The 13,214-nt window shown below is 36.7% G+C and overlaps 2 protein-coding genes across 2 annotated transcripts in view; one reads left to right on the top strand and one right to left on the bottom strand.

Annotated features, from left to right (window-relative positions):
• The window catches only part of sorcs3b (sortilin related VPS10 domain containing receptor 3b), a 40,035-nt gene extending 38,287 nt beyond the window's left edge, over positions 1-1,748 (top strand). Inside the window, exon 27 of the mRNA XM_054599712.1 lies at positions 1,684-1,748. Coding sequence (XP_054455687.1) covers positions 1,684-1,748 — 65 coding nt within the window. The remainder of the gene's footprint in view (positions 1-1,683) is intronic.
• A 4,986-nt stretch (positions 1,749-6,734) lies between these two features.
• Positions 6,735-13,214, bottom strand: part of LOC129092007 (VPS10 domain-containing receptor SorCS1-like) — a 41,086-nt gene continuing 34,606 nt past the window's right edge. The window contains exons 24-27 of the mRNA XM_054599750.1: positions 10,606-10,705; positions 10,016-10,124; positions 8,843-8,997; positions 6,735-6,793 (exon numbers count right to left, since the gene is read on the bottom strand). Of these exons, the coding sequence (XP_054455725.1) occupies positions 6,735-6,793; positions 8,843-8,997; positions 10,016-10,124; positions 10,606-10,705 (423 nt within the window). The remainder of the gene's footprint in view (positions 6,794-8,842; positions 8,998-10,015; positions 10,125-10,605; positions 10,706-13,214) is intronic.

The following is a 13,214-nucleotide window of genomic DNA, read 5'->3' as shown; positions in this document are numbered from 1 at the left end:
TCTCAGCGGTTTGCACTTTTTCAATTCTTTGCTGATCGGAAACATATTAACTCCTTTTCAGTTGCTTTCGAAAATGTTTATTAACAAAAGGGCATAGCAGCATGGGACCTTTTGATTTGTGGCTCGCTCGATCAAATTAATTTACAACCTGCTGTTTAATTAATACTCTGAAGCTTGGTTTGATTTTCTTGCAGTCAGATTTTGGCTGTTGTATCCATTTTACAAGAACATACTATGATCAATCATCTGTTAGTTCAGGCTTCTGTCCAGTAATCATTCATCCGTTGTGAAACTTGGCTTCATTATTTACTATTACATTGTGAATAATTCGATATGTTTATTTAATTAAAATTAAAATATGACTAGTATAAACTTCATATCCCTCTGAGATATATTTTATAAAGTAAATATGTTCCCATTGCTGTTAGGAAGGTCTTGCTCCAGCCAATGAAAACCTGCCCCCTACAGAGGAAAAACATTAACGAGTTTTAATTTAATTAATGTCTGGGTTCAGTGATTTTACGTGTTCTCATTTTGGTCCAAATGGCTTTACAAGCACTAAAAAAACCCAGATTCTGCTGCCAATGATAGTTTTCACAGTGAAGCAAGAGCTATGAAAAAAATCAAAACTTATAAAGGTAGAAATGAAGATTTGAACATTTAAAACAAGAACTTTTGCAGATTAAAATGAAAACTTTTATTTAATGATGTATTGATTTATGTGATAACAAATTGGTACTAATTTAGGAACATTTATTAATTTGTAATAATTTTAATAAATAACTTTAAAATTTGTGAGTAGGAGTGAAAGTGAAGGATTTGTACTTTTTTTTCAAGTCTGAATTTAATTAAATTTTTGGGTGCAATTTCATAAGAACTCCCCCAAGTCTCTATCCTCTGCTCTATGTCTGATACAGTAACTTTGTTAAGGCATTAGATATTTAAATCTTAAATGTTAACCTTTCAGATCTTAATTTAAACTATCTAATGCTTTAACTTAGAAATTTTAATACAGACTACAAATATTTTAGTCTTAAAATATGCTCTGTGTAAAAGCAATTTAAATCAGATGAATCATATTTACTTTAGCAAATCTGAATTGACTGCAGGATCTCTTCCTTGAGGAATTTACTGCCAGGTTATCAGTTATATGGGCGAACATGAAATTGGCTTCATGAAGCTTCAATCAAATAACCAAATTTAAATTACTGACACATTTGAGAGATAAAAGTACCACCTTTGAATAAGCCAGTGTCTGCACAATCTGAACGACCCGACTTGTCACAGCAATCCTATCTTATCAGCCCTCCATCACCAGCTCAGCCATGCTGGGAGAGGCCATGTTCCTTTGAGACAACATGGGGGCTTTTCAACCAATATGCATGGCTGATGAATTCATAATTAAGTGTAAAAGCTTGTAAGAAACATTTGATCTCCAAGTAGAAAGATTAGAGAGAAATCAAGATTGAATTTGGAGTTGTTTGGTTGATGTTAAAGGCAGTTATTCATTGACCCCAAAGTCAATGTCATGTAGTTAATGCAGAAATATCAAAAAAGTTGTGTTTTCAAAGACTCTCTTTCATTGTCATATCCTTAGAACAAGTGTGATGTACATGTAGTATCTAAGCAGTTGACTGTCCCTTTATTTAGTCTGTTTTTTATTATGTGTTTGCATGTTTTTAGGAGGAATTGGAAGAAACATGGAGAGAATTGTTACAAGGGAATTTCCAAACTGTACTAACGTCTAAGACTCTGTTACTGAGTAAGTACAGATTATTGTGTTACAATTGTGCTAAAACTGTTTGCTTTGATGGCATTGTTTTCTTTTTATATACATTTCACGGTGATAGCCGCTATCGTTCAAAGTCATGTTTTTAAGCCACATGGGTAGAGTAAGTATCTTTACAATACTTGATGAAGATCAATCCACAGAGCCAGACTCTATGGCCTCTAGTTTGAGGGCGGTGACTTGTTAAAATTGGCTGGTAACATCAGCCAGCACAAAATTTCCAATTAGCCTCAAGATTCACAGCTCTACATAAAGCTATCTATTTTGATGAATGCTTTACTGCCTTTGACATATCATCGTTTTTGTTAATTGGGAGGAAAATAGCTTAGTAAAAACAGAATTGTTGAAATAGTATAGCTCAAAAGCTATAAAAAACAGTTTAATGAGCAAAGTACCATTAACATAATGGTTCAGGACAGGAGACATAATGTATAGGCTTCACAGTATTGGTACTGAATTTGGATAAAGTTACTTTCAATTCTGCATTAAATGACAGAGGATGATAATGACTCACTATAAGGATATTTAGGCCCTTAAGGAATGTCATAATACAGGGCTTAAAATGACACATTTAATGTAATAAAAATGAAATCTTACAGTCCTAGTTGATAATGTTTCCCTCTAACAGAAAAATTGAACGAGAAGGCTATAAAATTTCTCAAGTGTACCGTTTTTATTTTATTTTTTAATTTCCTCTCTTTTCTTTATATCGAGAAAAGATAGTATAACCCAAACAACAAAAGAGGTGTCGGTTTAAGACAGAACACAACTTGCCCTGGCTCCATACCACAGAAATATAATTGAAAGATGACTTAGTCATCATTTCGTCATGTTTCCTAAACCACAATAACTTTACGCTCTGGGTAAACAGCTACGTTTACCGCCCTATAACTAGAGGTCTTTGAGTTGTAAATATACACTAATGATATTTATACTAAAAATTTCAAAATCTGACTGTTGTAAATGCTTATAAGAAGTGAATATAGGAAAGGAATATGTAGTTGGTTTTGCTTTGTAAGTTAACATGGTGCTTTAAATGACTCATCAGATGATGGTACACAACGAAAATGTGATGTTGAAACATGGAGGTATGGCCTTAGAAGTAGAAATAATGTAAACATGTACATAAAGAAAGAAGGAATGTAAATCAATACAGTAGCATCATCCTACTTCAATGTAAGGTCAACTCACTGAACAGGCAGTAGGTTAGTATGTTTCTATGTACTTCAGACTCACAACAAGCTGTATGTCCTCTTTTTTATTTATTAGATTTTTTAAAGTAGCATGCCCTAAGTATAAATACTATATTAGGGTGAGCGAGTACTGTATATATATAATTATATATATATACAGTACACACACACACACACACACACACACACACACACACACACACACACACACACACACACACACACACACACACACAATCATTGTTGGGTTTAAAGTTTTACTAAACAAGTAATTAACACCTTGTCTAATAGTCTAGTTGTGCAATTGCCAAAAGTTGTGCATGATCTATGATACTGTTAATTTTTGTCTGATATATAAATTGTCTTGTTTTGAATCATATTTCTTACTGTGAACAAATTTCCATTTTAAAATTGTTCCAAATAAATGTATTTTTATATTGAATCATGTGTCTCTATTATGCATACACCCACAGTTTGTGTTGAAATGGAAGATGTAAGATAATATAGTTTACACTCTTTTATTTTTCCTTGCGAAAGGATGAAGACAGATTTTCTTCGGCTGCCAATGAATGAGAAATGTTTGCAATGTCATGACATAAACCTGAAAACAAGATTCATGAAGTGCATGGTATCTAGAACTCATGTGCCTTGTAGGAGCAGGCACATCAGTCTCAGCATTACACTTTTAATGATCCCACAAAGGCTCTGAAGTCAGCTTTAATGGGCAGAAGTGGGATAACACCCATGTGAAGATTCCAATCTGACACTTTGACTGAGTTTCATTTTACCTCTATCACTCAAGTTGCCAGTTACAGATGGTTTCTATTTAATGGGAACAATTACTGAGGCAGTAGTGGAATGATGAGAAACAGACGATTTTATAACTACTTCCGTTAGTATTGCTCATTCTCTGTCCTCAGATTTAGAAAAAAAAGCATTTCACATTAAAATGGCAAAGAGGCAGAAAGGTTTGGAGGAGAGAACTGTGTGGCTGATTGGCTGAAATGATTCGTCATGCACAAAGATGCAGCAACAAGGCCCTTGTTCCTCTGTTTTGCATTTTGTTTGCCCCCTCAACAGCTTCATATCACACACCAATCTCCATCACTCCAACAGCCATCAACGCCCCGAGAGTCTTATTCTCGCTCCTGCTCTCAGTCTGAATTAACACCGAGGCCTTTCTCTAACTGCCCTGGGATGTTCGGCGGTGCACAATCAAATTGAACGGTGACAATCCCTAATGGATGATTCGCTGCAGCCAGACACTAATGTAGCACTCAATGAAAGGAAACATGCTCATCAATTTCACACTGTGGCTAACACAATATTGCTGTGGGGTTATTGTTGTGGGACATTTTTCATTCAAGGTGCTACCCATTCTGAGAAAAAATCTTCCTAGATTGTGTGTATGTGTGTGTTTGTGTGTGTATGTGTGTTGATTTCCTGGAGAGGGGATAATTAATTTGTTGCACAGTGGGAGAGCCGAGGAACTAGCCCATTAGAATCACTCCAGGCTACTTGGTGCTTTTCATTGTCCTCCTCCTCGGCCCTATTGTATCATGGAAATGGCTGAACTGAAACTTAGTGTGCTAACCAACACTTGTTAGAGACAAAGCAGAAAAAGCAACAAATTCGAGTGAGAGTGCCCGTCGATCAAAATCACCACTTTGAGTTATAGTTCCGCCCTTTATGAAATTGACTAAATCAAAGGTCAAAAACTACATGGATTTAAACAGACAGCAGAAATAAATAAAGGGGTTTATTCTTTCGGGAAATGAGTTTAACAAACAGCCACACTGCATAAATGTTGTGTTTCTGCTTTATTCCGCAACCATGGTTACTTCTGCGAGACTAAATGAAAAACACAGTAACACCAAGTAATTTGTAATGAATGAGCCGTCTAGCCTTTGATAACCAGAAAATAGTGCAGTTCACATTTCAAACACTTATTATTTTTTTCTAATTAAGACATATTTTTACTATGTTGAAAGAGGGGGAAAAAATTCATCATGCAAATATGTTTACAATCTTATTCACAGGTTGATTATTGGGACTTGACAAAAACTCTCCTCTGATGATCGGTGTAGAGAGACAGCGTTCGCCTGATGACGAGAAAGAGTTTATTTATGCTTCAGGCTCAATCGCAGCATCGGAGGAAAGAAGTATGGAGAAGCCTCCAGTCAATTTGTCTTACTGACATATGATGCTGACAACACTTAAAAAGAAAAGTTGGATGAAGAAGAACTTCAGTACTTATCCCAAAGAGACAGCAGCTGACCAAAGCTCTGTGCGTAGGCTGGGCCTTGTTGACAGGAGATACGTCTTCTCTATCTCCGTGTCCCTTGCAGCTAAGGAGATGAACAAATCCACAGCCTTTTGTGCGCTGAGTCCTTGGGGGCAAACCGAGAACAGACTGCAGGCTCCTGAGGAAATGCCAGGTGGAGATGCTAGTAACATAGTGGTAGATAAACAGTCCAGAATAAATTAAAAGGTGTAAAATGAGAACGTTTCCATTTAAAACCTGGTGTAGTTTTAGTGTTGCCATAATTTCTGTATCCTTCACTGTGAGCTCAGTTCAAAGAAAACACATGAGAAATGTTTTGTAAATGTGTCAAGGAGCTCAAGTCTTTTAACTTTATGGTGGGTAAAGCTCACAAACAAATAGCTAATGAATCTTGAACAAATGAGTAATTAATTAAAATACAGATCTAGCACTTTTTACTGCATCACAGTATGTGTTTGCGGCTGTAACCATAGCTTCTTTGTTTACACAGGAATTATTCTGAAGATTTACATCTAGATCTATTTATAGAAACAAGAATGTACAAGAAATGCTGTGGGCAACAAATAAGTACGAATTACAAGTTTAAAAGTCATTGCATTGTTTAACAGTCAAATTGACGGTAAAACAATCAAATGAAAGATTGCCGCGGCACAAATTATCCATATGCATGACTTCGATAAGAAATTTGTGTATAATCTGTTTTAAGTAGGCTTAACATTTATCATGTTAGCGTTCATTGCTAAAATGACTGATTTGAGTCTCCTCAACAAGAGGGATTGCTTAGTTTCTTGTCTACTGTATATACCGATGTAGTTTATTCCCTTTTAATCTTCTGTTGTTATTTTGTTATGACATTTATAACATTTTGAGTGGCAAAGAGACAGGCTTGATGGAATACACAGATCTGGGACTAGGAGCCCTCCCTCATCTCCTGGATATTGCAAGCTTTCATATGATGAGAATCTGGTGATAAGATTTACTGATTGTACAGAGCTTAATGAATCTGCTTCCCTCACTGTCTTAATCAGATAAGCTATTTCCACATAGTTAAAGTAAACTTCACAAACACAAGCCCAGAGAACAGAAATAGGAACACATTTTGCAATATTATTATACATCACTTCTGCCCCGCTATGTGATATTTTCATATTTGGGCAGACACAGCTGTAACCAGCTGAGACAAACAACTTTTACTTCTCCTTTTATGGATGTACATTATTTACATAAAAAGATCAATGTCCTTGCAAAAATACAAGTATTTTCAGTCAAAAAGTGTCCCTTTTCAAGAAGCAAGTATAAATCTGTACAGTCTCCTCAGAGGGATTAGGCAGCACAGTGTGAACTGGTCCATCCATGCATGGGTAGCAAAACACTCGAGACCATTCATTGTGACCGTGGTTTCATAGCTTGCTGGAAGTAACTGCCAAAGAAGATGTATTGCTTTCGAGTTGGTCATAGACTCTCAACATTAAAACACATGGGGCGCTTCATCCGAGAGCTTGATGTCAGTGTGAGATGGCAGGTAGCCTGACAAGGTAGAAAAAAGAAAAGAAGCAGAGGAGGGATTTTATGTTTCTATTTGCATACAGGCAGAATTTTAGCAGGCAAACACATTTATCTCGGATGGGTCGATTGTTTAGAAGTAAATCAACTGGAACCTCATAGATATTTCTTGATGAAAATGCTTTCACCACTCCGCTACTTTCCTGAAGCACTAATTATTTTATTGGGTCAAATAATTCGCCTTGACATTCCCATCACTTTAGCTTGCATTTGATTTTGCTTCACTTACCTGTGAATACTAATACCTTGCTGTGACAAACTCAGGTTGGCAAATACATCAATATACGGCACATAATAATAACTGTGTCTTGGTAACTCCTGTATGATAATACAGTGGCAGGGAAAATATCATCAGTACTAAAAAATAAGCGATTATCATGTATCAGTTTCCTTTCAGTGAGCTTCAACTTGTAACCACTGTTCATCTTTGGAGGTGCAGTTTGTAATATACGACATTTTTGACAACTTTTTCTGCTGTCAGTTCACACAATTTACAAAACAAATAATAAACGTCTCACTTAACCCTTGTGATATGTAGCTATATGTATAACTATTTAAATTGAGGTTGTGGGACTGTTTCTGTGATTTATACCTCAAGTCAAACACAAAGGGGGTGAATTACATGTTGTTTTTGGGGCTCATAGCATTAAAAGAATTACATTTCAGAAATTCAACAGCAACTAGTCTTTTTAGAAGCGATGTTCATTTTAAAGTATGGTCACATTAGCCTTCTGTTTGATCAAACTGCCCCACACTCAGCCCTTAAACAAGGATTTGATTTTGCAATTCTGGTATGGTAATGAACATTTTCAGGGCAATAGTCAATAGTTGTAGTTTGGAAAAAATCGATTGCATATTTCTAGGAAGTTTTCTGTTTTCTGTATTTCTGTCATGCCAAACATTTGGCCCATCCTACATGGGATTACAAGTCACTGCTATATTTCAAACATAACTACTGATTAAATCATACACAAAGCAAAAAGAAAATCATCAGTTCTAACATTATATGTACAGTACCAGTCAAAAGTTTGGACACACCTTCTCATTCAATGGTTTTTCTTTATTTTTATTTTTTTCTACATTGTAGATTAATATTGAAGACATCCAAACTATGAAGGAACACATATGGAATTATGTGGCAAACAAACAAATGCTCAACAAACCAGAATATGTTTTCTTCAAAGTAGTTGAATGAGAAGGTGTGTCCAAACTTTTGACTGGTACTGTACTTCTATGCACTCTCAAATAATATATATTTCTTTGTAAAACAGGTTGAGCATAAAATAGCAGAGTAAAGAAAAGAAAAGCTACAAGCTTAAAGTTTATTCTGGTTAAAGGCTTTTTTCCCCTCATCTCCCAGGCTTTCTCCAAGTAACTGGCTGACTTAAATGTTTTATATGTGAATAGCCAACTCAAGTCTTTCGCACTAATTAACATTACTAATCACTACATTTCCAAACACAGTGCATCACAGTTTCTGCATATTCGCGGAACATTGCAACGGAACAGGAAAAGCATCCTTGTACTTGTCATGCGAACAATATGGGCTTAAACTGAAGTGATGGAAGAGGAATGTCACCATACATTTACTGCTTTATTCATCATATGTGTGACTGTGAACAGTTTTTAAAGGAACAACTTTATACCAATGAAATAGTTGCATATTCAAAACCTTGGCAAATCAAACCACTTCCACCAAATACAACTAAAGAAGATTATTTATTTTTTTTCTAATTTTTGTCATTAGGATGAATTGACCCTTTAAGTACTCCTGCAGTCTCAATGACCATTACACCAACAACTTTTGTTGAATTGAGAATAATGCAGGTGGTGATTACCTGAACTTATTTTTATGTCTAACACCACAGACTGAATACTTACTTTGACAAGTGATAGAATAAAACACTGCATAAAGTATAAACCTTCATTGTCCAACATAGAAATCTGAAAATAACAATGCGAAAAAACCTTGTATATTCTTGAGCTGTAGCTTAAAGGGAGACACATAATTACCTCTGCCTTTTGAGTCCAACTGTACATCCACATGATCCAGCGAGGTCAGCTTGTCCCCCTCAGGGTTTGGGATGACTATGGAGGTCACTGTCGGGATGACCTCTTGTTCTTTGTCAGGCTGCTCTGCTGTGTATGTGTTGATGCCTGGGATCTTCCTGTAGGTCATGCAGATGGGAACCAAAAATATTTTTTTTTAAAAAAGGCAAGCTAATGGAAATCTGCCATCAGGTCTGTTTCACTAATGCTTTCACTGAGCATAATGTGTCACACACTATTTTTAACTGTTGAGGATGGGAGAGGATTGCTTGAAAGCTGGAAACTAGGGCATTTCGCATTCCACTGGGCATTGCTCTTTCACTTTCATATTGTTCACCTCCATTTTCAATCAATTTTTCATCCCCTCAGATGCACCCACAATTCCATTTAAAACTAACATCTTGCATTTCTAATTTCAGAGTCCCCCCTCGTGATTTTGTGCCGCAGCTGGTGCGGTGACATTTGAGGCAGCTTTAGAAACATAAAGTTGATTTCTTAATGGTGTAATTAAGATCTTGAAAGTGAAAGTTAAGTAATGTCTTACTTTATAATGAGTAAATCCCACAAACTTCAGAGGAACTTAACCATTCCTCTATGATTGGCATGGGATTACCTGCAGAGGAGGATGCTATTTACTGTATGTCCCTCACTGTATAATATATGTTGTCTCAGGGCTTATCTCCTCAACCTTTCCTGCCATTCGGCAGAGTATGCCTCACCTTGGATGGCTGTGTTTAGCATTTCCGAAAGGTCAACCCTCACATTGTCAGATAGATGAATATTGATAACTGCAGGACTCTGACAGCCATTCAGCACTCTGGGGGAATTGATTAGACTGTCATTCCCTGTAATATTCTGCAGATTGAGACAGAGGGGAATTGTCTTATTCCTCAAGCTATTATTGTGTCGCTGGTGTCCATAACTCAGAGATATATGGAGTCTGAATACTTCTGTAAAGTTTTTTAGGAGTTCAGCAGTGAGTTGCTTGCTTGTAGATTATGGGGGTGACTCTGAACACGGTTGTTATGCAGACGCACACAAAACAATAACATCTATCATATCATAGATATCCGCACCTGAAAATCTGAGGATTGATCTTCACACAAGTCCAAATATATTATATCCAGAACACTGTACCTTTTGAATTTATATATAACAAAGACAGCCAAGCCCATCAGCACGACTGACACGAGCATGATGACTGCAGTTCCACTGTGGCCACTATCACTGCTGTCCACAAGAGGAGCTTTGAGGGAGAAAAAAATGAAAGAAAAATTGAGTGCACATGCAGGCCAAATGAAGATGAATGCATTTTTTTTTTTATCTCATATTAATATAAATGATATAATATTGGCGATCACTGCTGCCATATTATGCTGACAATAATCGAGAATTGTGACTGAAAGAGTTTATATCCAATCAACTCTTTGTCTTTTTCTTCTTAGTTTACTTTATCCGGTATAATCCAGTATATCAACACTGCTCTCCAGGGAGTTTTAATATATAAAAAACAAACAAACACACCAATAATACAATAAAAACTCATAAAACAGTCGAGACTTCAGTTCACATTTCAAAACCTGTAGACTTGTAAGTCATCTTCACCTTGAAACTAGAAGGATTACACAAGGTTTGGCCTGACAACCTTCTAAGATGCAGCCCTCTCCTGAAAATGGATCGGACTTCCATTTGTTTGGGTAGGAGTGTGGCTGAGGCGGCAGACTCACCTGGAGACAGCTGCGTGGCGTACACGTTCACTTGCACCCCCGGTTTGAGTGTGAACTGGATAAGGTCTTGGTTCAAAGCACTTAGCAGAACCTGAGAAAGCTATGAGGAGGAGTGATGGAGCAGAGAAGACTCAGTTAGCAGCGGCTGCACAGCAATATTCCACAGTCATCAATATTTCAACCGCAGTCATTTCATCTAACAGCCTGAATTATGAATCAGAATTTTTGCTTCCTTCTAAAGAGGAGCAAACGTTGATATGACACGGAAAACCAAACCTTCTGCACTGAAACCCGGCAGAATTTTAATGGCGGTGGAAACCCTCAGGTAAAAGGGCGACACTATTGGTGTGGCAGTGGCATTTAGAAAAAGAATGTATTGCTATTTTGTGAAAACGGATTTCTTACCTGATTTTTGTTCAGTTTTTCCAGAAGATGTAATTTAATTATTTAAAAGTTCAGTGAGGTAAAGCTATTGGAAATCAAAGTATGTTCTAATATCAGAAAATTGTTGTATTAATTTTTCTCCCTGAAGTGCCTCAAGTTCCCCTGCTTTCACACCTAGATGAAGCAGTCATTTAACAGGAGACCAAAATGCCTTCCCAGAGCCCATTTGAGTCCTTAGCCATGCCTCACTAATTCCATCTTGCTTTTTCTAAAATCTTTCCACTGGTTAAAATTAGACCGCTCTACACAGTATGAATAATTACTTTTTGTTCTAGTGGCATATCAGGGTCAGTAAATCTATTACACATTTTAATAAGCTGCGCCACACATACACTCACCACATGCATGTGTGTAAGTGTGGGCACACGCTCACTAAATGCATCCACGTTGCAAGTCATTCACTGGAGATGAGAGCGGTGAACTGAAGATTTATTACCCTATTGTCTGTGAGGTTCTGCCAGGTAATCAGACAGGCTTTAGATAAATACATCTCTTTAATTCCCAATCCAGGCCGCCTGCCCCAGTTTGTCTCCTTTCTCGATGCTGCCAATTATATGATGCATCAATGTAATTAAATATCTATTAACTTAGTTCAAGACTGACTGCGAGCCAGCCAAATTGTGTTTACTTGTGATACATTGAGGTCTTATCCGTTATGATGAATAAGTGAGCATTAATTTAGCTAATGCGTAGGGAAAAAAGTGCTGTTTTATTGTTTTCTTTACATATTTGACAGCTTTCTATAACATTTTATTTTGCCATAGGAAAAACAATAACAACCATGATGCATCGGTACTTGAAATTATTATGACTTTGTTGTTACTTTCACAAGTTTAAGGCAAGACCCCAACCTTCTAAAAGGTGGCAGTGAGTCTACAACATGTACTGAGATGCTTTGTAAGTATTATTTCAGTGCTCTTATGGATGCTGTTTTAGTCCCTTTACACGGGAAGACATTGCCCTCTAGTGTTGACATTATGCATAACTGCTTAGGAGGGATCGAAATACAAAGTGTGAGTGTGTGTGTGTGTGTGTGTGTGTGGAGCCACAGGGAATCAAAGGGGTTCACTCTAAAAATAATTGAGGAGGATGTCTTATGGAGCTATATTAGATGAGATGGGTCTTATAAGCCTGCATGCTAATAACAAAACATATTCCTCTTGTTCTCTGTGTGTGTTTTCACCTAATGAACCACACCAGAATTTATTGCATCTTTTACCCCAATTACTACAAAGAATGTTCACTCCTCATTACTGCTGACCTTTTCCAAAGAATACCATAGAGTTTGTCCTACAGTACCATGTAGCCAGGGTGTCCAATCATTTCACCATGGTATCAAAATACATTTGCAGAGACTTTAAACTTGGCTGACTTCAGTAATGCATCACAATGAGCATCAAGTCCACATTTATTTTTGTCAAACTAACCCTTATTGTTGCGTGGCGAAGGAGTGCAGACTTTCCAAATCAAGCTGCACTTAAACCTGTGTTACCATGCAACAATAATGTAACTTTGACAAAAATAAATGTGGACATGACGCTCATTGTGATGTATTGCTCACCGAAAAACAAGTTTTGAATCTATGCAAGTACCAACCAATGGCTGCCTGGAAGGTAGGAAATGGTTTCAAATGTTCAGCATGTAACATTTAAAACACTTCATAGCAGAACTGGAGAATAATCCGTGATTAGTGAGATAATTGAGGATGATTGCAGTAAGCCAGACGACCAAAGTTGAAATATATTTTTTCATATCGGCAAGAGTTGGCAAACCATATGATGAATAGAGGTTGATGACTCATTTGTCACATCATACCAGGACAAAATCCCAGATAAACTGATGCCACAGGATACTTTAAATTATTTTGGCTACGAGCAAAGCTATCATTAAAAAAATGGCTGCAGCCAACAAAAGAAGACAGGACTACAACTTTCGATGAAATAAATTGTATAGAGAAAATTACCTTTATATTCAGCCTAATGTCAACAATATGTACTGGGGGGAAAATCATTTTACATGCATACGTGCATATAATATGTATTTTTCACATCTCACTAGAACACCATGCTTCTGAACAATTATTGTGTTGCACATGTCAACCCACTCAAACAAGATGTAACCTTATGGTGAGAGAAATGTCCAAACATTAAAAAAACATCTCTTTA

The sequence above is a fragment of the Anoplopoma fimbria genome, chromosome 6, assembly GCF_027596085.1.
Source record: "Anoplopoma fimbria isolate UVic2021 breed Golden Eagle Sablefish chromosome 6, Afim_UVic_2022, whole genome shotgun sequence".
Taxonomy (NCBI): domain Eukaryota; kingdom Metazoa; phylum Chordata; class Actinopteri; order Perciformes; family Anoplopomatidae; genus Anoplopoma; species Anoplopoma fimbria.
This window is presented reverse-complemented; position numbering and strand designations above follow the sequence as displayed.